Source organism: Gadus macrocephalus, chromosome 1, assembly GCF_031168955.1.
Source record: "Gadus macrocephalus chromosome 1, ASM3116895v1".
NCBI classification, from domain to species: Eukaryota; Metazoa; Chordata; class Actinopteri; order Gadiformes; family Gadidae; genus Gadus; species Gadus macrocephalus.
The window spans coordinates 1238301-1261380 of record NC_082382.1 but is presented as its reverse complement, the minus strand read 5'-3'; the positions used below and the strand labels follow the sequence as shown (position 1 = coordinate 1261380).

Here is a 23080-nt window from a genome sequence, read left to right as displayed (position 1 = left end):
TTTCTGCGTCTGCTTACCGAACACTGCAGGAAGCTAAATGGAATGCGCCTCAGCTTATTCCATTTACTGATGACGTCAAAAAGTTGCACCTTCATCTGGATGAGAAACAGGAGGAGTACTCCAACGTACTTTCCGGTGACCAGACGCCAAGAAACTGGACCAATCTCGCCAAAGTGATCCTTGCCAAAGTTATCCTGTTCAATCGGCGTCGACAAGGAGAGGTTTCCAAGATGTTGTTGACGACCTACTTGTCCAGGGTGTCAACACCTGTACATGACGACATCGCTCATGCCTTATCGGAGGTGGAAAAAGTACTATGCAAATACTTCTCCCGCATGGAAGCAAGAGGGAAAAGAGGAAGGAAGGTGCCGGTGCTATTGACCCCTGCTATGGTCAAGTCATTGGATCTGCTTGCAAAGGAGAGATCAAATTGCGGGATCCTACCTGACAATGACTTCTTATTCGCCAGGCCTGGCAGTGCATCTCACTTAAAGGGGTCAGACTGCATTCGTGTCTACGCAAGAGAATGTGGAGCTGAGCAGCCGCAGACCCTCTCTTCGACGAAACTCAGAAAGCAAGTGTCCACCTTGAGCAAGGTGCTGAACCTTACAGACACCGAACTTGATCAGTTGGCGGAGTTTTTAGGGCACGACATAAGAATCCACAGGCAGTATTACCGCTTGCCAGAGGGGACTCTGCAATTAGCCAAAATAAGCAAAATTCTGATGGCATGCGAGCAGGGAAAGTTGGCAGACTTCAAAGGGAAAACATTGGAAGAGATTACCATAGAGCCCAGAGGTAAGAAGTGTAGGGTGTAGGGAAAATGACCATGTCCATGTATTGTGCTTATTTTGGCTCATTTGTGTTTTGACTGTTTTCCAGAAACTGTTCAGACAATAACAAGAGTTGGATGATGAAGAAGAGAGTCTGAATGAAGAGTCCATTGAGGAATTTGGATTTGACTGTAAATAATGTATCAGTAGTGGATAGGAAGAGGTCTTTACTGAAACAGAATAACAACAGTAGAAGAGAATGGAAATGTCAATATTGTCTACATGATTGATTACAATCTTCTAAGTAGATAATAATAATAATAATAATACATTTAATTTAGAGGCGCCTTTCAACATGAACATGATACCCATGTTGTTTTTTCAGGATCCAGCTCATCTGTGAGTCGTATGACAAGTCAAGAAGATTATGGTATGTACTTGGAAACAGAATGATTGTTTTTTCATTTCAGGAAGTTTCCTCTAGACTCATCGGTGCCACCGAGCCAATTCAGTGCAGATGTTTCTGGTAATGTACTGAAACAATTTATATCGTTTTGTCTTATGTTTCAAATAATAACTGCATGCATTAATATGTAATTGGGGGTGGGTGATTTCAGGATAAGGAAAATATCTTTAAAAAGTGTGTTCTCTAATTTACTACCGCCTAACCAAAAGTATTTTTAATGCAAGGTTAAGGAGCAGACTTTTAGTCAACCTCTTAAAGAATGGTGGGAAGCAATTTATTTTGCTTCTGACCTTTGCTTCTGACATTTGTTTTAGTATTTAATATGTTGTTAATTATTAAGTAGTTTTGATTGGCTGTAAATTAACTAGTGTGAGGTTGTGGATAGTTAATGAAGGTCTTAGGCTCAAAACTGTTGAGGGACAATCTTCTCTTCTCGCTTTACGCACAGGCCACAATCTTGCCATGGTCTGACGCACAGGCCACAATCAGAGCACAGGTTGAGAAGAAGCGAGACTACAGCCTCCCCCACACAACTACTCTGCCACTATCTGACACACAGATAGCAGACAGCCCACAGACCTTGAAGAGAGACAACAGCCCGCCCGACGCCATCAACACTGTGCCCTCCCCCATCGCTGATGCTGGCTTGGCGAGGAACGGCCACCCCCCTCCTCTGCATTCCCCCATCGACGATGACCTCCAGCCTCATCTCTCCCATAGCCACAACAACAACTCCAGCTCCGATGTCTCCCTTTGCGATTTTCCAGCCGAATTTAAGAAACTGGAACATGCTGGCATCAAACTTGCATCTGTGTCAATGATAGCATCGCCACGTCATGGCCGCAGGCTGCTAACACTGCTAACACCCAGGAGGATGGCGCCCCACCCCCGCCCCCGTACTGATAGTAGTCCTGAGTATTACTGAGACAAAAAAGGGTTCAGCCGTAGACACAGTATAAAGGAAGTTTCTCATAATCTGCTGAACCCAAGGTTGCCTACGTCAAAGCAGGGCAACTTTCGCATTCATGCTGTAACCACTAAGAGAGTAAACAAAGGGAAACTTAGACACACTGCTAACCTCACAAATCTCATATCTATTGCTAACCTCACAAATCTCATATCTATTGCCTCCAAACCAAAAACAACCTTAAAGCCTATCAACAGCCCCATCAGGATGGCTCTACTTAATGTGAGGTCTCTTAATAACAAATCATTTTTAGTTAATGATTTTATTACCACTTCCAAACTGGATTTTATGTTTTTAACTGAAACATGGCTGGAACAAAATAACAGTGCAACCGTTCTGATAGAGACAGCCCCTCCCGACTATAACTTTTTTGATGCATGTAGATCTGGAAAAAGAGGTGGAGGGGTTGCTGCTATATTTAAAAATGTATTTCAGGGGAAACAGATGTTATTTGGTGATTTTCCATCGTTTGAATACCTTAGTGCTGTATTGAAATGCTCCCCCAGAGTTCTCCTATTAATTATTTACAGGCCACCCACATATTCTGCAAATTTTTTCGATGACTTCACAGAATTATTGTCTAGCATCTCCACAGAATTTGACTGTCTAGTTATAACTGGTGACTTCAATTTTCATACTGATGATTTGAATGACAAGTGTGCAAAAAAACTTTTTACCATTTTGGACACATTTGAACTGTCTCAACATGTGAAAGAGGCTACTCATTGTAAGGGGCACACTCTAGACCTGGTTATCACAAAGGGCCTCAATGTTTCTGATCTCTCTGTGACTGATCCTTCCTTGTCTGACCACTTTTGTGTTTTCTTTAACATACATTTTATGTTACTAAATCACTTCCTGGCATCAACTGGTTGCTATGACACCTTCCAATCAGGATTTCGACCCCTGCACAGCACTGAGACCGCCCTTATTAAAGTTGTAAACGACATCCGTCTTAACACAGACTCTGGCAAAACCTCAATACTAATGCTACTTGACCTCAGTGCTGCATTCGACACTGTAGACCATACATTACTTCTGGAAAGGTTAGAACACTGGGTGGGGCTTTCAGGCACTGTCTTAAATTTGTTCAGATCCTACCTACAAAATAGGAACTACTTTTTTTCCATTGGTGACTTTGTATCAGAATCAACCAACGTGACATGTGGAGTCCCACAAGGTTCGATCTTAGGACCCTCTTTATTCAACATCTACATGCTCCCACTAGGGCAAATCATGCAAAATAACAATATTGACCATCATTGCTATGCTGATGACACGCAAATCTATGTATCGCTATCACCAAATGACTATTGGCCCATAGATCTGCTGTGCCAGTGCATTGAGCAAGTGAAGGAATGGATGTGCCGAAATTTCCTTCAACTAAATGAGGACAAAACAGAGATAATTGTATTTGGTTCTAAAACGGAAAGGCTTAAAGTAACCCAACACCTTCACTCTCTGTCCCTGAAAACCTCAATCAAAGCCAGAAATCTAGGGGTTATCATGGATTCAGATTTACATTTTGACAGTCACATCAAATCAGTTACAAAATCTGCATATTATCACCTTAAAAATGTAGCAAGACTTAGAGGGCTCATGTCCACCGAAGACTTACAAAAACTTGTACATGCCTTTATCACTAGTAAGCTTGATTACTGCAATGGTCTCCTCACAGGTCTCCCAAAACAAACTCTGAGGAAGCTTCAGCTTGTTCAGAATGCTGCTGCTAGAGTTCTAACAAAGACCAAAAAATTGGATCATATTACACCAATTCTGAAATCGTTACATTGGCTTCCTGTAGGTCAGAGAATTGATTTTAAAATCATGTTGCTAACCTATAAATCCCTACATGGTTTAGGCCCAAAATATTTAACTGATATGCTTCCACTACATCAGCCTTCTAGACCACTAAGATCCTCTGAGACCAATCTGTTAATTATCCCCAGAGTAAACACAAAACATGGGAAAGCAGGATTTAGTTACTATGCAACAAATAGCTGGAATAAACTCCCAGAGGATTTAAGACTTGGCCCAACTCTGAGCACCTTTAAAACAAGACTTTTATGTTTGCTATAGCCTTCTGCTAAAATCTTAAATACATTGCACTTTCTAAAAAGCTTTTTAACTTTGCCTCTATTTTCTATTTTAATACTAAAATGCCTTTTTCTATTTTACCCATTTCTTTGCATATGTTTTTCTTTTACTTATCTATTATTTTATTTTATTGTATGACAATGTTTATATGTGAAGCACTTTGAGTCTGCCTTGTGTATGAAAAGTGCTATATAAATAAAGTTGCCTTGCCTTGCCTTAATCTCTTGCACTTTTCCTATGTCAGAATCAAGTTCATCTTCAGAACTTTTGCTGCAGCCTTCTGACTCAGGTATTGTCCTCAAAAAAGTGCTGTAAATTAATTTCCTTTGAACACAGAATTTAAAGTAAACAGAATTAATATGAAATTCACTTTTCAGAAAAACTATTGTGCGTATACTTAGGTTATTCTTCCTTGTTTTTCTAGACTCATCAGTGCGACCCCAGCGCTGTTCCACCCCAAAACGATCATCAGCTTTTAAACCTTCATCTTCATCATCAGACAGCAGAGGTATTTTGGGAAATGTCTTCCTAAGAAGGTCTGTATTTTGCACAATTAATGTATATGGACATTAATTATCTTTCCACTATTCTTTTCTCTACATTTTGTCTCAGTCTCACAAAGATCAACCAGTTCAGCAGAAAATAAGCCTAAAACAACTCATTCAGGTATGGAATGTAAGGGTTCATGTCTGCCTTCATGGTTTCCTGTTAGTTAGATAATTCTAACCGCAAATCAACACTTTACAAGTTAAAAAGCTGATAAGGTCTTTGTCATGAGTGCTGCTATTAAATACTATGTTACCTTGGTGCTCTTAGGCTTAGGAATTGCAGACATAGATTGTGTAAAAAAAAAATAGAGACACAGAAAGCCTTTAATTCATTTTTTGTTTTTGTTGTTTTGGCCTACTCAACAATGCGTCTGAGCAATTGAAATATGGTTGTCACTCAAATTTTAAAGCAGGTGAATCACATGATCAATAAAATAAGTTAAATCTTAAGTAAACTGTAATGTTGTTTCAATAAGGACTAGGTAAAGAAAGTTCAGTAAGGTTGTTGAGCAAGAGAGAAACGTTTGTGATCATGATTTACAAGTGTTATCTAAATGTTGTGTCTTTCAGACCCGGCACCAAGTTCCCAAAAAAAAAAATGGAGTGACAAGGAAGTTGCTGCTGTGGAGTCGCAAATGGGAAGGTACTGACTGATTGATCTGATTCTAACTTTTTTCTTGATAAGTTGCCCACTTGCCCACTCACTACACGATAGTTGCGTTTCAATCCAACTGATGCGAATTAGTGATGCGCATCCGTGGTAATGCACATAAATAAAATGTGCATTAATCACCGTTTCCAACACCTGTTGACAGGGACGTTGGAAGTATTTTCTGACGGGGAATGGTGTCAGTGGTGGTCCGGGCGTAAATTTTGACATCGGTTTACTATCTGTCTGTCTTGTTGCTTGTATGTTGTGCATGGGGAAATATTGAAGCTGTCTCATCCTATCCTAAGGTTCATCACTAAGGGCACAACCCCCGGAAAGGAACAATGTGAGGAGTGCATCAGAAGGTGTCCTGAAGCGCTCAAGAACAGGGACTGGAGGGCAGTTAAGTACTATGTCCGGAATAGGATTGTGTCTCTCACAAGGAAAACATGAGGACATGTTTTGTCAGGGGGGGGTGGGGGGTGGCAGGACATGTTTTTGTTGTTGGTCCTCATCTGCTCTCCAGGGCCCTGTACCATGAAGCTCGCTTAGAGGGTTAGCGAGGTATGTTGAGCTCCAAGCCTGGGTTAGTTGTACCACGAAAGTCGATCTCTTTTAGCGTCGCTGTATCACCATGGTGACTTATGCTCGCAACCAAACCTGGTCGGGACCAGTTTTTCGGCTTAGTCTAGCCGGAGATCGGCTACTTAAATCGGCGTGCGCAGCTTCCTAGCCCCTCCTCCGACAATGGCGTCACCATTTTTGGGTGTTACCGTGGACCTCGGCGCACGTATCGTACAGGCGTCTCTCTGGAGACAGAGGGTTTTTCAGGACAGAACTGATCCCCTGGCATTTTCTGACCAAATTCTTTATGAGAGATCCAGATTCTCAGCAGAGGGTATTCGTTATCTGATCGACCTTGTTGGACCGTATGTAGGCAATGTGACACAAAGAAGCCGTGCACTTACTGTTGCGCAGTGTGTCTGTGTTTCCCTGCGATTCTTTGCCACGGGCACATATTTACATGCAGTTGGTGATGCGGAACGTATTGGCAAAAATACGGTGTGCCGTGCAATACACAAGGTTGTAGCTGCGCTCAATATTTTGCTCCATAGGTTCGTGGCGTTTCCCAGCTTCTTGCCAAGTGAAATTGTCAAGGAAGGATTTTACACACTTTCAGGTAAAATAAAAGCTCCTGAGTGGAGGTAGCGCGTCAGTCTTGAATTTCTGCGTGCGGGATATTCGGCTCCCAAGTGATGTGCATTTATGTGTAGCTTAAAATGTCCCAATTCTTATGCCATATGGAATAGGACTTATTCACAAGGTTACGGAATAATGCCCTGTGTACACGTTTGCATTTGTAACATTCTACATAATCCCTTTAGGATTCCCCAAACTGATTGGAGCTATTGACTGTACCCATGTCCCCATCACTGGACCTTTAGGGGAACATGAGGCTGACTTTGTGAACAGAAAGTCAACCCATAGCCTCAATGTGCAGGTAAAGTAGGCCTATTGGGCTATAGACCTATATGGGTAGTGAAATTGCAGGTAGCCTACTAAAACTGTTATATGCTTCATAATGGCCAACTATTGTAACAAAAATGCCGTTTTCAGATGACTTGTGACCATCAACTCATGGTTACCAGTGTGGATGCCAAATGGCCTGGCTCGGTCCATGACTCCCGTATTTTTCGGGAGTCAAGTCTTTGCCGACAGTTTCAGGAAGGTGTGGCGCAATAGCCTACACAAGATCAGTAACTGTAAATGTCGATTAAGGCACTGATCACATTTTTCTTTCTGATAGGCTAGGTTATGATGGAATTCTTGTTGGGGACAGAGGGTATGCCTGCATGCCATTCTTAATGACACCATACGGCGACCCACAGAGTGAATCGGAGGCACGGTTCAACAGGGCCTTAAGCACATGCCGGGTGAGGATCGAGATGACCTTTGGAATTATCAAGGCCCGCTGGAACTGCCTCCGTGGTTTGAGGGTCAAGCCGGAGAGAGGAAGCCAAATCATCACGGCATGTGTGGTGCTCCACAATATTGCATCAATTCGGAAAGAGAGAGCCCCACATGTGCCATTGGTGGCAGATGATGTGGTGGACCCCATCACGGTGGATCATCCCACAGGAACGGCGGTCAGACGGGCCATCACTAACCAGTTTTTTGGTTAGTTTTTTTGTTTTGTTTCGTTTCCCTCTTTGAAGGATGAGTTGTTGTTTTTTTAGGGCTGGGCAAGTCAACGCGTTAAGTACGCGATTTATTTAACGGAATTATTCCAAATGGACGCACGTTCTCTTTTGGAGCCTTTTTTTTTTCCCCATTTAGATTTTCCAAGGTCTTGCCCACAGAATGTCAACATATCAGAAATGATTTTCGTTTAGTTACACTTGCAGGGTCCTGCCTTTACAATTCCCTAATCTGTGGTGTTCAGTAAATGTCAAATTCAACCCACACTGGGTGAAACTCTCTAGATCACTTGGTCTAGTTTTTGCTTATTAAGTAGGCTACATTTGGTATGAATGTTAATGTGTCATTCCATTTGATAATCTCATAACTTCATTGTGACTTTTGTTCAATAAATACAATGGACGGAAAAACATTTGCTCTTGTTCAATTATTTATTAGCCGTCGCATCGCCATGCAGTTGCTGTGAAAGTAGGAAAAATAACATTTCAGTAGTCAGTCGAGCTTCACCAAAGAAAATCTAATAAATAGCCTACCCTCTCGAGGAGCTGGATCTCGATCTTAAATTTTTTTTTCACCAACACTTTGATGTCGTTGTCCAGCTCCAAGTTGCGCTTGTACAGCGCCCTTATAGTGTCTGTTCCAATCTAAAGGAATTATGGGTTACAATCGTAATTCAGTTACCATGGTCAAAGCCTTGTGGCGCACCTTACAAAAGGAATAACCTAAATAAAAACCTTGTCTGTCCCTCGAGAAGGCCTTGAGAAGGTTGAGGTGGAGGTGGAGGGCTCATCCAATGCCATTTCCCTCTATAGAATAAATGAGTCATGTGAAACAGTTACAGCACTGCTCGGTTGAGTTTCCCCATTGCGATGGCTCTTTAGAAAGTTCAAAGATGGCCCCACGTTCAGCGTAGGCTACATTAACCTTGGTTAGTCAAGTGCCGTGTTGTCCATTATCCCTTACATAACCGCTATGTCAGTGACTCAATTAGGCCTAGGCATTTTTTAATCTACAAATTCATATTATAGCTGTGAGAATTGTTACGAAAAATCACCTCCATAGTCGCCCTGGAGTCACAGGCCGACAGTGTTTCCTGCAAGAATCAGTGACACCTATTATAGGACATTCTTTCAAAAAAATTAAACATTTAGAAGAATACCCGACACTGCTTTGATATAGGCCTAGTTATATACCTCTGATTGGAGATTAATTGTCGGCGGCTTCTCCAAAACAATGTTTGTACCTTCAACTAAAAATGACACGATTAATTTACACTCAATCATTTCACATTTGATTAGCAAGACAATTATTTATGTCCATTGCCAATACATGAATACATACTCATTACAAACGGGTTCGATGTCGAGGCAGTGGGGTCAGACGACATCCCCCCATCCACTCCTACCATCATTTCTCCCATAAAGACTCGATCACTGATAAGTATGAACAGGATTTATTTAAATAACGACATGGGAATATTTTGCATGGTAAATCTTTGGCATGAGCCCCGTCACTGATCCAGGGTGACGTGCGGACTCGGCGTATCCTGCCAGGACTAGCAGGGGCGGAGCCTTCCCCAAAAGAGAGGACGTAGGCCTACGCCGGAAATAGGTGATAACTCGGCATGTCCTGCCGGGACTGGCAGGGGCGGAGCCGACCCCAAAAATAGAATAGCGAAAGGGGGTAATGAGACCATACATACCTGCGTAGAAGTGGACAAGGATCTATACTGCTTCTGGAAGATAAAAGGCATACCCAATATACGACATTAAGAGTCAATCATACATACCGTAAAACGATAAGCTTAAAACCGTCAGCGAGATCGATGAATCACGTAAAAGCAGTTGACATGAAATGAAACGAGATCAATTAAAATTTAGAGCACTCTGCAGCTGTTACGCAGCGAGCCACGAGTGCTTTCGTGCTGTACCAACTGCCGTGGTCGATTCACTCTCCGGGGTCGCTGCGTGACCTGAGTGCTTTCGCGTTGAACCACCGACGTGGTCAACGAACTCACGAGTGCCCTTGATGTGCCACCGACGTGGTCACGCACTCACCGGTGTTGTTGCAGCAAGTATTGTGAACTTCTATGTTGAACACCGACGTGGTCAACGAAATCACGAGTGCCCTTGATGTGCCACCGACGTGGTCACGCACTCACCGGTGTTGCTGCAGCAAATATTGTGTACTTCCGTGTTGAACACCGACGTGTTCAATGAACTCCGAGTGCCCTGCATTTGAGTGTTTGATATTATGCCACCGACGTGGTAATTAAATTTGCATGTGCCCGAGTTGTGCCCACCGACGTGGTCAACGCACTACCAGGGTTGCTGCAGCGAACGTGGAGTTCTGTGTTGTACCGCACCGACGTGCGCAACGAACTCACGAGTGCTTGAGTTGTTCCCACCGACGTGGGCAACGCACTCACCGGGGTTGCTGCAACGAACTAGAGTTCTGAGTTGTACCGCACCGACGTGCGCAACGAACTCACGAGTGCTTGAGTTGTTCCCACCGACGTGAGCAACGCACTCACCGGGGTTACTGCAGTCAAACCATGAGTATTAGATAACGTGCCACCGACGTGGTCATACTCACGAGTGCCCGAGTTGTTACCACCGACGTGGTCAACGCACTCACCGGGGTTGCCGCTGCAACCTTGAGTTTTATTTTCCTATTTACGCCACTGACGTGACAGCGAACTCAAGAGTGTTTTCTAGATGATCCACCGACGTGGTCACACTCGCCGGAGTTGCTGCAGGTTAACCTGAGTTATGAAACCGAATTTTGCTTTATGAATTTAGTACCTGATAACCACCACCGCCGGTAGTTGCAAATAGTGTTGCTTTTGGCAATGAAAATTATGACTAAGTCGTCATCAACAAACCTTTATCGCGTGAGAAAAACGAGACTGGACGCAACGTGGATGCTGGGCATGTGACAATAGCAGTGATTAAATGCATAGTACAATATAGTTGGCGAATAAACCAAGACAAAAAAGTGTTTTACGAAAATAAGACTGCTAAAATGTCTCTTCATTTTCGTTGACCTAAACTAGGCAATAAAGACTTATAACGTTATTTTGTTCGACTGGAACTTCAACTGTTCCAGACATAGCATCAATTTTCAACCATTTACCTTATTTAACAAAACTACGCACTTGTAACTTCGATAATATCTAAATGGAAATACGATAACACTGGAAAGAGTATGAATGTAACTAAAACTAATAAAAACTAAAATGACAGCTTGACACAAGACTAGACCAACACTAGAAAGGAAACAGGCCACCAAAAACAGCTATGGTTGCAAACGTGCAAAACCTGTCTTAACCGACGTTAGAGAGCATCGTGTGCGCTTGAAGAAAGAACCTTGAATTCGACCGGATGTAGGACGTCGAGTTCTGTGTTGTACCGCACAGACGTGTGCAACGAACTCACGACTAGTGCCTGAGTTGTGCCCCAGTTGTGCGTTGACGTGGTCAACGCACTCACCGGGGTTACTGCAGTCAACCATGAGTATAGATAACGTGCCGCCGACGTGGTCATAGTCACGAGTGCCCGAGTTGTTACCGCTGCGCTTTGGTCAACGTACTCACCGGGGTCGCCGCAGCGAACCGAGTTTTATTTTTTCCATGATATGCCACCAACGTGACACCAAACTCAAAGAGTGTTTTCTAGATGATCCACCGACGTGGTCGAACTTGCCGGGGTTGCTGCAGGTTAACCTTGAGTTATATAGCCGAATTTTGCTTTATGAGTTTAGTACCTGATAACCACCACCACTAGTAGTTGCAAATAGTGTTGCTTTTGACACCGGAAATTATGACTAAATGTCGTTCGACAAACCTTTATCGCGTGAGGAAAACAATGCTGGTCATATGACAATAACTATAATTAAATGCGTAGTGCGATGTTGTTGGCGAATACAAACGAGACTGGAAGTGTTTTACAAAATAAGACTGCTAAAATGTCTTCATTTCCGTTGACCTAAACTAGGTGATAAACTGTAATAACGTTTTGTCCAATCGGACCTTCAACTGTTTAAGACATAACAACATCAATTTTCGACCGTTTACCTTATTTTACAAATCTACGCACCTGTATCTTTGATAATACCTAAACGGAATTTCAATATGTTGCATATTCTTGAAGAAAGTTGTCCAATCCCGGGATGCTTTTAACTGACTTCATTTATTATAAAGTCGGCATGTTTCGGTATGGTAACTGAAGCTTAACGGAGGGAATTGTATCTAACGCGTGTGAGAGGAAAATACCGTGATCTACTTCGAGCCCCCGGGCTTAGGCCCGGGGTGGCTCTCTGCCGTCTACCTATTGATCTCTGGCCTCTCGAGTTCGAAACCACCCGCTAGAGAGGACGTCAAGTGGGCGTGGCCTGGTGGGCGTGGCCGGGGTGACGTAAAGGCTTCGGCTCCTTCTGTGGTGGAGCAGCCTTCAATAAGGTCTTGCTCCCCTTGTGGCTATGTGAGGGAAATGCAGCTCCTTAAAATACTTATCACATATCACTAGAAAGAGTATGAACGTGTCTAAACTAATAAAAACAAAAGTGACACCTTGACACAAAGACTAAAACTAGAATGGAAACAGGCCGCCAAAAACAGCTGTAGTAACAAACGTGATAAACCTGCCTTAACCGACGTTAGAGCATCGTGTGCGCTTGAAGGAAGAACCATGAATTCGACCGGATGTAGGATTCGTAAGCTGTGGAAGACCGCCTTCCCAGCCGTTTGATAGACGCGACCGGCAACCCTTGTTCAGCAGCTGTGGTTGCCGCTCCAATCCGGAAGGAGTGGCCAATGTAGGGGGGATAGTGGGCCGCACCCTTCTACCACCGTCGCGAGATTGACTCTGAACCACCCTTTAGTCATTGGCAGGCCGCAAATAAACAGGTGATTCGGGGACGTGCGTTGCCGAAGCTTGAGATAAAGGAACATGGAAGCGTAAGGACAGAGAGTTGTTGATTCTTGAAATGATAATAGTAACAGCTGCTCCTAGGCTATCGCTTTTAGATGAAAAATGCCTTGCAGAGAAGGTGACATCAGCGAAAGTCAGGCCCTGTGTAGGGGAAAAAGTCTGAGTAGGAGACGTGTACGCATAAACCCAACGCATAAATCCGAGAACGCATAAACCCGTAAAACGCATGAACCCGTAGAACGCATGACCCGTAGAACGCATGACCCGTAGAACACATGAAGCCGTAGAACACATGAACCCGTAGAACGCTGTGAGAAACACTGACTCGAGTAATATGTTAAAATAAGGATGAAAACTCCCAGAGAGAGCACACTAATCTATTCAAAATATCGAGTGAGTTGGAGTGGCCAACACACATAAATAATTGTAATACACCAAAATTGTTAACTGACATACATGGCTAAACAAGCAAATGAAAAATTAAATACCCCGTGTAGGGGAAAAGTCTGAGTAGGAGACGTGGACGCATGAACCCGAGAACGCATGAACCCGTAGAACTGTGAGAAAACACCGTCTCGAGTAATATGTTAAAATAAGGATGAAATCTCCCAGCTCTGAGAGAGCACACTAATCTTTTTTAAATATCGAGCGAGTTGGAGTGGCCTACACGCGTAAATAATTGTAATAGGCCTACACCAACATTGTTAACTGTCATACGTAGCTAAACGAGCAAATGAAAAATTAAATACCAACGCGACTGAAGCTATTAACAATAAGACTATAAATAATCATATAAAATGATACCATAATGTACCTGTTCTTTGTCTTTGGATCTTTTGAATAAATTGAAGGATATGTGAATCGCATTGCGAGCAGAGGAACGTGAGAGTTAGTGAGCAGCAGCTGAACCAATCTAAAAGGCCCTTAGTCAATAAAAACCTTTTAGTAATAATCAGTTACCACAGTGCCTAAAACCCATCAACTTCATTCATGTTAAAGTGAAGGGAAAAACCTCAGACACAAGGAGTTAACCAAACAGTGCACGGTATAAAGATAATTATGAACCTTTGATTGCGAACGTAGAGTTCTGTGTTGTACCACACCGACGTGTGCAACGAACTCAACGAATTCAACCGGATGTAAAATCCGTATGCTGTGGAAGACCACCTTCCCAGCCGTTTTGACGCTGCTTTGTTATCGCAAAACATGGTCAGACGTTAACACCGCCATGCTTTGCCCCACAGAACGCTAGCTGCTGCGATAGGGTAAAGCTCGAACAGCGCAGACGACTCTGACCCGAGGGCGAACGTACCAGCTTCGATTGGCCATCCCTCAGCAAACCATTGCCCTTGGAAGAAACCCCCTAACCCAACCGAGGGAGCTGCATCCTGAAGCTGGACTGGTAGAGCTGTGAGAGAAAATACGCTGCGGGGGCTAACGCGGGGACTGCAGTAGCCATGGTAGCAGGGCACGTGCAAGGTGCGTAGCCTGTGAAGGCGGAGGAAGCCGAGCCTGATGGTTGCTGGAAGTAGAAAGGCGCCGTGGCGACCGACGACAGCGGGTTGGGGCCTGGACCCGTCCGGGAGTTCCGCATGGCGTTTCGACGGCGTCCATCCTGGCGCCAATGCTTTGCACCAACTCGGCGAGGGTTTGTAGAACCGGGCGGATGTCCGTGTTGGGAACTTGTTGGTGGTGTTGTTGAGGATACCGGGGACCGAAAAGAACGGCTTTCTGCGCTCGCTTGCTGGGACCAGAAGTAGTAGGCCGACCAGCACGAATCCGAAGTTATGACCTCTTGGTGTGTATTAACCGACGTAGCAACTAAGCGACGAGATATGCGAGATAATCAGAAGCACAGTAAAGCAGCAGCATGCGTCAAACGAAGACCTGAGCAGCAAAGACATATGTTAGACTACTCTTTATAGAGCAGGTGTAGGCAGGTGATTGGTAGTTGGTGATTGGCGGCCAGCCGCGCGTGATTTGAGTCCTCCTGGTAGAACTACCAGCAAGCTTAACATTGGCCGACCTTTGTTGTTGGCGAGAGCCAACTCCTCCGAGATGGTGAAGGGCGGTGGAGCGGTCCCCCTCCCAGTCATATTAATTTTTGTTTTATTTTTATTTGCTACAGGTAATCAACATGAGATTAAAGGTTGGAGCCTAGGCCAATGCAAATCATAGGCTAGATTCACCTGAAATTATTAAAATGGATGCTTACAACTTACCACATTGAATTATGTTTTTATATTTATTTTTCACTTGGGCCCATGTTCGTAGGTGCGTGCTGGCACCACATCTATGGGGGTAAAAGGCATGATGATAGGCCTACATGATATTTTTTAGACAATATGCAGAATCTTTTCACTTACGCATTAACACGGTCGGCTATTTTTTGCCAGCACGCAACCCTAGCCTTATTATGGGCAACCGTGTTCCCCTTGACTGTAATTTGCTGTTTAAATTCCTCGTACGAATTCATAATTATGCATTGCTCGTCTTGAGTGAAATACACCGCTCTTGCTCGATCCATTTTGCAGAAGTGAGTCAAATGACGCGAGAAACGCCCCTTTTATGTGAACGCGCATTGAACCTAAAGCGGAAAACCTGGTTCAACTAATTGAATCTAAAGTGAGCTTCGTGGTACCACTTAACTCTGATTGCGAGTTGCGGCTCTGTCGAGCCAGGTTTTCCTAAGAAAGCCTGGGTATGTTCAGCGAGTTTCGTGGTATAGGGCACAGTCCCCATGTTTTTGTTGTCGGGGGGGGGGGGGGGGGCAGGACATGTTTTTGTTGTTGGTCCTCATCTGTGGGGTGTTCCACAAAGCCGGTTTTATCACATAACCGGGTAAGTTAACCCAGGGTTTTCGGTAACCCTAGGTTTTCCGTTCCAAAAGGATCACGGTATGTTAGTTGCTATAGCAACATATGCTCTGAATCAAACCTGCCGGTTTAATCACATAACCGGGTAAGTTAACCCAGGGTTTGTGGTAACCCGAGGTTTTCCGTTCCAAAAGGATCACGGTATGTTAGTTGCTATAGCAACATATGCTCTGAATCAAACCTGGTCTGAGCAGGTTTTGCGCAGGTTAAGTTCAAAGATAACCCGGTTTTGCTCAGGGTATTTAAACCCGCGTTCACCACAGCTTTTACGTGATCACAATGGCATGCCCTTTTGACGAGAGGCCGATTGATATCGGAGCGCAAATAATTCGTGCCATTCACAGAGAGAGATTAATTAGACAATGGCTCGACATATTGTCCTTTCCGGAGGACTTTTTGCTGGAGAGATATCGTTTTTCACGTGATTCTTTGCTTTATTTAAATAACCTTCTCCAACCATACATTGCAAATGTGACCAATCGTGGATCTGCCCTCAGTCCACTCCAAACAATTTGCACAGCTCTCCGTTTTTTTGCGACGGGAAGTTTTTAGTACAGCGTAGGAGATGCTGAGCACATAGGCAAAGCCACGGTCTGCCGCTCAGTACGTAAAGTTTGTCTTGCGCTGAAGCGGTTGTTGCGGAACTTCATCGTATTTCCAGGCCATAAACCCACGAGACGCATGAAAATGGAGTTTCACCAACTTGCAGGTCAGCATTATCTACTTTACGTGTTCCCAAATGGCACCGAAATTATCCTCGTTGACTTTTCATCTGGGTGTTTTATTTCAGGATTTCAAAATGTAATTGGGTGCATTGATGGCACACAAGTGCCCATACTGGCCCCATCTATAAATGAGGCTGATTATGTGAACAGGAAAGGCTATCACAGTATAAATGTTCAGGTAAGTGTACACTGCCTATATTGGATATTTCCAATATCTCCATGGTTTGTTAATCGCTGTCGATCTTTTTCTTTTATCACTAGATGATATGTGATGCTTCCCACATGATCGCCAATGTAGAGGCAAAATGGCCTGGTTCAGTCCACGATGCAAGGATGTATCGTGAATCCAATTTGAGTCGTAAATTTCAAGAGGGTGAGTTGCATTCTGAACATATCATAGACCTCATATAATTGTGCTTGTGCAAGATAGCTCAAAGTTTGTATTTGATCGCAGGGCAATTCGATGGGTGGATCCTAGGAGATCGAGGGTATCCATGCCTCCCGACGCTCATCACCCCGTACCCTAATCCCGCTCCTGGACCACAGACGACATTAAACCGGGCACACAGCAGAACCCGCGTTAAGATTGAAAACACATTCGGGATATTGAAGTCCAGATTTCAATGCCTACGTGGACTAAGGGTTTGTCCGGAACGGGCATGCGACATAATTGTTGCATGCGCCGTCCTCCACAATATCGCCACCCTGCGCAAAGAGATGCCTCCCCCCTTTGACCCGTTCCTCGAGGAGGAACACATTCCCCAAATGGATTCAAGGGCTGGACAAAGGATGCAGGAACACATTTGCCAAAATCACTTCAATTAAAAAAAACAAAACACCAAACACTGTTTTTATCAATCATTTTTATTCTTTAGTTGCTGAGGGAGGAAAAATAATATAATTAGACATTGAATAGCAATATCATGTCCGCGTTGAATTTCTGCCCAACCTCCTTTTTTTTACCTCTATCAGCAGCTTCGTGTACTCCATTTGCAAATCAGCCTTAGCGATTTCCCGCTGAAGATGAAGTCGATATAATTCTTTAGTAGTCAACTGAAATAGAGGAAAATATTGTTTTAACATTCAAGCGACATACTTGGCCAATAAATTAAGTGAGTAGCCTAGGATATGTCTTACATGCTGATATTGCGACCCTGATGTACCCGCCGCTTCCTCGACCACAGTCTGTTAAGAGACAAGTGAGTTTGAGAACACTGTTAGTTTAGTTGAATCGTCAATAATGACTTGGAACTGGCAAGAAAAAGCGAGGCCTATACCTCAGTTCTTTCAGACCCATCCATGGCAATATTTTCATCGGCCTCCTGTCATACAAAGAGCAATTATAGGCCTATTGGCTGAGTATTTTGAGATGCGCTTACAGGCGCATCTCAGGCCTACCGGACTTACATAAACTGGAGGATTCGTCGCCGGCTCGATTAAAAGCAATACTCCGTCTTGATCTGTGAAGTTGATTAATTAGTCACGTTTTGGAATAGAGCCACATAGGCCTATACAGCAGGCATACAACAAACATGGGGTTTTCTACCCAGCTACAAAATAACATTTGGAACATTTGCGCTATGACACACACACGGCTTGCATGTGTTCGCATACAAAAAATGAAATAACAAAAGAAACTACATTCAACCAGTGGGTTGACAGTGGACGGAGATGGCCCCGGACTATCGGAGGAGGTACCTCCAGGTATCCCCTCCATGCCAGGGCGCCCTGCATTAATGGTTAGAGCCAGCTCCTCAACCGGGGTGAAGGTAATTGGAGGGCCCGATCCAGTCTGCCGACTGTCGGCCCTCTTACGATTGGCTTTAAAAATAAAAAAATGGGCTATTAAAATACAGGAGGAGTGACAAATAGGCCTAGTCGTGGTAGTCACGTTTTTCCCAGAACTCACATGTGTGACTGTGTCGGAGGGGCAAGATGGCGCCAGTGTGTTTGTCGGCCTGCCGTCAGCTCCTACCTGTCCGGTCGGTGTCCTATCTGTGTTATCTGTTTGTGTTCTCTCTACTGTTTCTTTGGCGTTACTCCGATGCAGCATTATGGACTTATGATCGCCAAACATTGATGCGCATCAAAAGCGCTCAGGAGTCTCAAACTCTTGAGTGTCCTCCTGCTCCACACAACAGACGTCATCCCAGATTCATCCACCCTTCCACCCTTCAACAGACGTCATCCCAGATTCATCCACCCTTCTGCGGATTGTATCCACCAGTGAGAATCAGGAGAGAAATTAGTTTCTCCCTCGCGCAGCCACGGACTCGCCAGCTCTCCACTGTCTATGCAGGACACAGTGACCTCTACCTGGCCCGGCGTTCGTGGGATCCCAGGTACTCCTGCCATCTGTCCGTCGCTCCATACCGGACGCAGATCCCCGCCAGTCCGGCCCGACCAAGACTGCGCGTCCGAAGCGGCGGAGTGAACCTCCAAAACATCCGACCTCTGGAACTCACTCGCTGTCAACAGGTTTCTGTGTTTTCTGCGAAAGCGGCCCTGATTAACTGCAGGTCTGTGTCAAATAAGACGTTCATCCTCAACGACTTTTTCACGGGTCATGATCTGGATTTACTGTTTTTGACTGAGACTTGGATTGCCTCTGGACCCGGTGAGTTATCTGCTTTTGGTGAACTCTGTCCAAAAAACTGTTCCGTCATTAGCACCCCGAGATGCGTTGGAAGAGGTGGCGGAGTAGCTTTGGTATTTAAAAATCGTTTAAAGATTCGGACACTGTCTACTGGGAATTACTCTAGCTTTGAGCTACAGTGCGTAAAAATAGAATCCACTACAACTCCGTTGTTCTGCGCATTGGTTTACAGGCCTCCCAAGCCAGATAAAGACTTTATTAGCGATTTTTCTGACTTTCTGTCGCAATTTGTACCATTACATGACCGTCTGCTGATATTGGGTGATTTCAATATCCATGTCTGTTGTCCAGGCAGACCCATGGTCAGCGAATTCTGCCACGTCCTGGATTCCTTCAGTCTTCTCCAGCACATAGACAAGGCTACTCATGTACTCGGACATACTCTTGATCTTATTCTCTCCTATGGGATTTTTATTGACAAATTAAACATCGAGGACGCATCGTTCTCTGATCACATGCCTATTGTGTTTGATATCACTCTATCTAACCCCATGTGTACAGTTAAAACCCCAGGCCGTTTTTCCCGTTATATTAACTCCCACACTGCAATCCAGTTCTCTGAAATGTTCAAAAAAACTGCATTCTCAACTGCTGATCGGCTTCCCTCCAACCCAGATGAATTGATTTCCCTCTTTCATTCCTCTTGCTCAGACATCTTAAACTCTGTAGCCCCCCTTAAATACAGGCGGCCCAAATTGACATCCCAACAGTGGTTGGATGAACCCACCCGCTCTTTTAGACAGGCCTGTCGGAAAGCTGAACGAAGATGGAAGAAAGACCATCTTACTGTTTCTTTTGACATTTTTAAAAATGCACTGGTGACTTATCAGGCAGCAGCCAAAAAAGCCAGAACCAAACATTTCTCTGATATTATAAATAAAAATTCCCATAGACCCCAAATTCTGTTTGGTACCATAAACTCCATTATCAACCCCCATGTATCCCCAGATGCTGACGCATCCACTGACATCTGTGAAAAATTCTTAAAATTTTTCACTGAGAAAATTGAAAACATCAGATCCCAGTTTAACCCCTCCCCATCTGACATTACGCCTGGCTGTTCAGGTGCTACAGTCATTTTTAACACATTCAAACAAGTTTCTTTAGAGGAGCTTAGGGAGATAGTCTCACATATGAAACCCACATCTTCCCCTCATGATGTTGTCCCCTCCCATATCATTAAGGACACTTTTGATACAGTTGGCCCAAGTATTCAAAACATCATTAACTCCTGCCTAGCTTCTGGCACAGTCCCTTCATGTTTTAAGCATGCTGTCGTCCAGCCTCTGCTTAAAAAACACAACCTGGATGTTAAGTGTCTAAAAAATTATCGCCCCATTTCTAAGCTTCCTTTTATTTCTAAAGTGATGGAAAAAGTTGTCCTGTCACAACTGCAACCTTTTTTAGATTTAAATGAAATATCAGAACCTCTTCAGTCAGGCTTTAAAACTCTCCATAGCACTGAAACGGCTTTGTTAAAGGTGACAAATGATCTGTTACTCACATTAGATTCTGGTGAAAATGCTATCCTGGTTTTATTAGACCTTAGTGCGGCCTTTGATACTGTGGATCATAACACTCTTCTGACCCGCCTTGAACAGTGGGTTGGTATTAAAGGCACAGCCCTCGATTGGTTCAGCTCCTATCTGAAACATAGGACTTTCTCAGTATCCATCAGTCAGTTATTTTCATCCACTGCTCCTGTCTCCTATGGGGTCCCACAAGGGTCCATCCTTGGACCAGTCCTTTTCGGCCTGTACATGCTCCCGCTAGGGAACATTATCAGGAAACATAACATCTCATTCCACCTCTACGCAGACGACTCTCAGCTGTATCTTCCACTGAAGTCTAAGGACTCTTTACAACCTCTCCTGGACTGTCTGGAGGATATTAAAGGCTGGATGGCAACTAACTTCCTTCAGTTAAACAGCAATAAGACAGAAGTCATGATCTTTGGCCCTCCCAGATCAAAACACACTCTTGTCAGCAACCTAGATAACCTTGAACCTTTTGTCAAGTCCCATGCTAGAAACCTTGGTGTCATCCTTGATTCAGAGCTTTGTCTTGACAAGCAAATTTGTGCTGCCGTCAAAAACAGTTTTTACCAGTTACGCGTAATTGCCAAAATCAAACCTTTCCTGTCTCCTAAAGACCTTGAAAAAATCATCCATGCCTTCATTACATCACGGCTGGACTATTGCAATTCCTTATACATAGGCCTACCCCAGTCCCTACTAAACCGCCTTCAGATGGCCCAAAATGCAGCTGCAAGACTGCTGACGGGCACTAAAAAACATGACCACATCACACCAATTCTTGCCTCCTTGCATTGGCTTCCTGTTAATTTTAGAATTCAGTTCAAGGTTTTACTGATTGTTTTTAAAGCTCTTAATGGACAGGCCCCTAGTTACATTTCTGACCTTATCCATCCACACCAAGCCCCCAGGTCCCTCAGATCATCTGGCAATGCTCTCCTCCATGTGCCTCGGTCAAGGCTCAAGCGAAAAGGTGACAGAGCCTTTGCAGTTGCAGCGCCACGGCTGTGGAACCAATTGCCCCTGGACATTAAAAAAGCTCTGTCCATCTTTGTTTTTAAGTCTAGGCTCAAAACTCACCTTTTCACTCTATCCTTCCCAGCTTCCTAACCCTCCGGCTGTTGCTCCATCTGTAACTCTGTATATGTCTCTTGTTGTCATTGCCGTCTCTGTTCCTGTTGTCATTGTTTCTGTTGATCTGTCTGCCTACTGTTGCTCGTCTCATATTGTAATTATTTGTTTACTTATTTTTATTTTACTTTATTTTATTTTATTTATATCACTATTATGTACAGCACTTTGGTCAGTGAAAGCTGTGTGAAATGTGCTTTATAAATAAATTTTACTTACTTACTTACTATGATATAACAAATATGTAGGACGATGGTGGGAAAAGCTTACCAGCTTGTACAACGTTTTTGTATTTCATTTTTACTTGTTCCCGAGTTCGTTTGGGGGCCGTCGGATTACATCTTTATAGATAACAGATTATGAATGTTAAGAAAGCTTAACTGAGATAGGTAATGAATGGATTCATAGTTCAAATATTTAGGATAGTGCTTTTACCATGACACTATCAGCTATCCTCTGCCAGGCTTTATTTCTCATTATGGCAGATGCTTTTGTGTTGCATTTCCTCATTATCACTCCCTTTTCCTCATCGTAACTCTCCAGGAGAACCTGGAGGTCGAGATCTGAGAAATATGCGGCCCGTTTCGCCATATTGATCGGTAATTCCATGATCCATACATCACGTCTTTATAGGTTTGGCGTGGACGCGCACAACCCTGGGTTAACCAACCGCGAGTTGATTGAACCAATGCATAACCGCTGCTGTGGAACCGAAAACTCTGGGTTGGTCGGCACAGGGTCAATCAACCTAGAGTTCAGCGTTAACTCAGTGTTTGTTTAAAGGTCCCATGACATGCTATTTCATGTATTCTTTAATATAGGTATTAGTGGGCAACTAACACAGTATTCAAAGACGTTCCCTAAATTCAGCCGTGGTGCAGAGTTACAGCCACTCCGAGCCAGTCGCACATTGAGCTTCCCCCAAATGCGCTGTTTCGGTGGGCGTGTCAAGGAGGAGGGTGGGGGTGTGGCCCTGAGCAGCTTGCAGCCACCATGCGCTCTGTTTACAGTGGATGTATCGCAATGGCGAGCCACACACAGCCTTTAGCCGTGTTCTGTAAATATTCTAGAACACACGGGAGTCCTGGAGCTCTATATCTAAATATTATCATATAGCCTACACAGATATCTATATCATATAATATATATTATCACGGCCAAAAGCTGTGTGAGCCGATATTATGAATCTCAAACGACCGTGTTGGGTTCTCCGACGTTCCTGGTTCTTCAACGTCCACATCAATGTGAATACACACACTGTAACGCAAGTGTTTCTTGTCGGTTCTTTGACGTGTCTTGTATTTCCACAACGAGACTGTCGTGGGGGTTATCTGAGCCATGGTTGAGAAGGAATTGGGGGAAAGGAACTTTGATTTGACTCGCTGAAGTACATGAACTGCGACATGCCGCCGGTTGCCGCGAGGCACCATCGCCCGGCAGCGGGCAGCCGGCAGCGCGCGGTTCAGTCGACTTCAGGTTGATGTGAAAGTGGAAGAACCACCCATATGAAAGTTTACCATGGTAAAT

The 23080-nt window shown here is 44.1% G+C and overlaps 1 protein-coding gene and 1 long non-coding RNA gene across 3 annotated transcripts; one reads left to right on the top strand and one right to left on the bottom strand.

Moving 5' to 3' along the window:
• The first annotated feature begins 6025 nt into the window (after positions 1 to 6025).
• On the top strand, positions 6026 to 8175 carry LOC132464948 (putative nuclease HARBI1). Its single transcript, XM_060061585.1, has 4 exons — positions 6026 to 6680; positions 6886 to 7001; positions 7118 to 7229; positions 7313 to 8175. Exons 1-4 carry the CDS (start codon positions 6248 to 6250, stop codon positions 7681 to 7683), a joined length of 1032 nt encoding a protein of 343 aa, XP_059917568.1. The 5' UTR covers positions 6026 to 6247; the 3' UTR covers positions 7684 to 8175.
• A 7881-nt stretch (positions 8176 to 16056) lies between these two features.
• LOC132464940 (uncharacterized) lies at positions 16057 to 17603 on the bottom strand. Of its 2 annotated transcripts, XR_009527395.1 has the most exons (4): positions 17509 to 17603; positions 17369 to 17416; positions 17195 to 17284; positions 16057 to 17109 (listed from the first exon to the last, which is right to left on the bottom strand). It is a non-coding gene; the product is annotated as an uncharacterized LOC132464940 (long non-coding RNA). The 2 variants fall into 2 exon arrangements; XR_009527394.1 differs by having other exon boundaries at positions 16057 to 17284.
• Between the last annotated feature and the right edge of the window lie 5477 nt (positions 17604 to 23080).

Excerpts from the sequence above, each read along its gene's own strand:
- LOC132464948 (XM_060061585.1), top strand. The coding sequence starts at position 6,248 with ATGGCGTCACCATTTTTGGGTGTTACCGTGGACCTCGGCGCACGTATC. Across the intron at positions 7,002-7,117 it reads CCCATAGCCTCAATGTGCAG|ATGACTTGTGACCATCAACT; the intron begins GTAAAGTAGGCC and ends TGCCGTTTTCAG. Across the intron at positions 7,230-7,312 it reads TTGCCGACAGTTTCAGGAAG|GTTATGATGGAATTCTTGTT; the intron begins GTGTGGCGCAAT and ends CTGATAGGCTAG.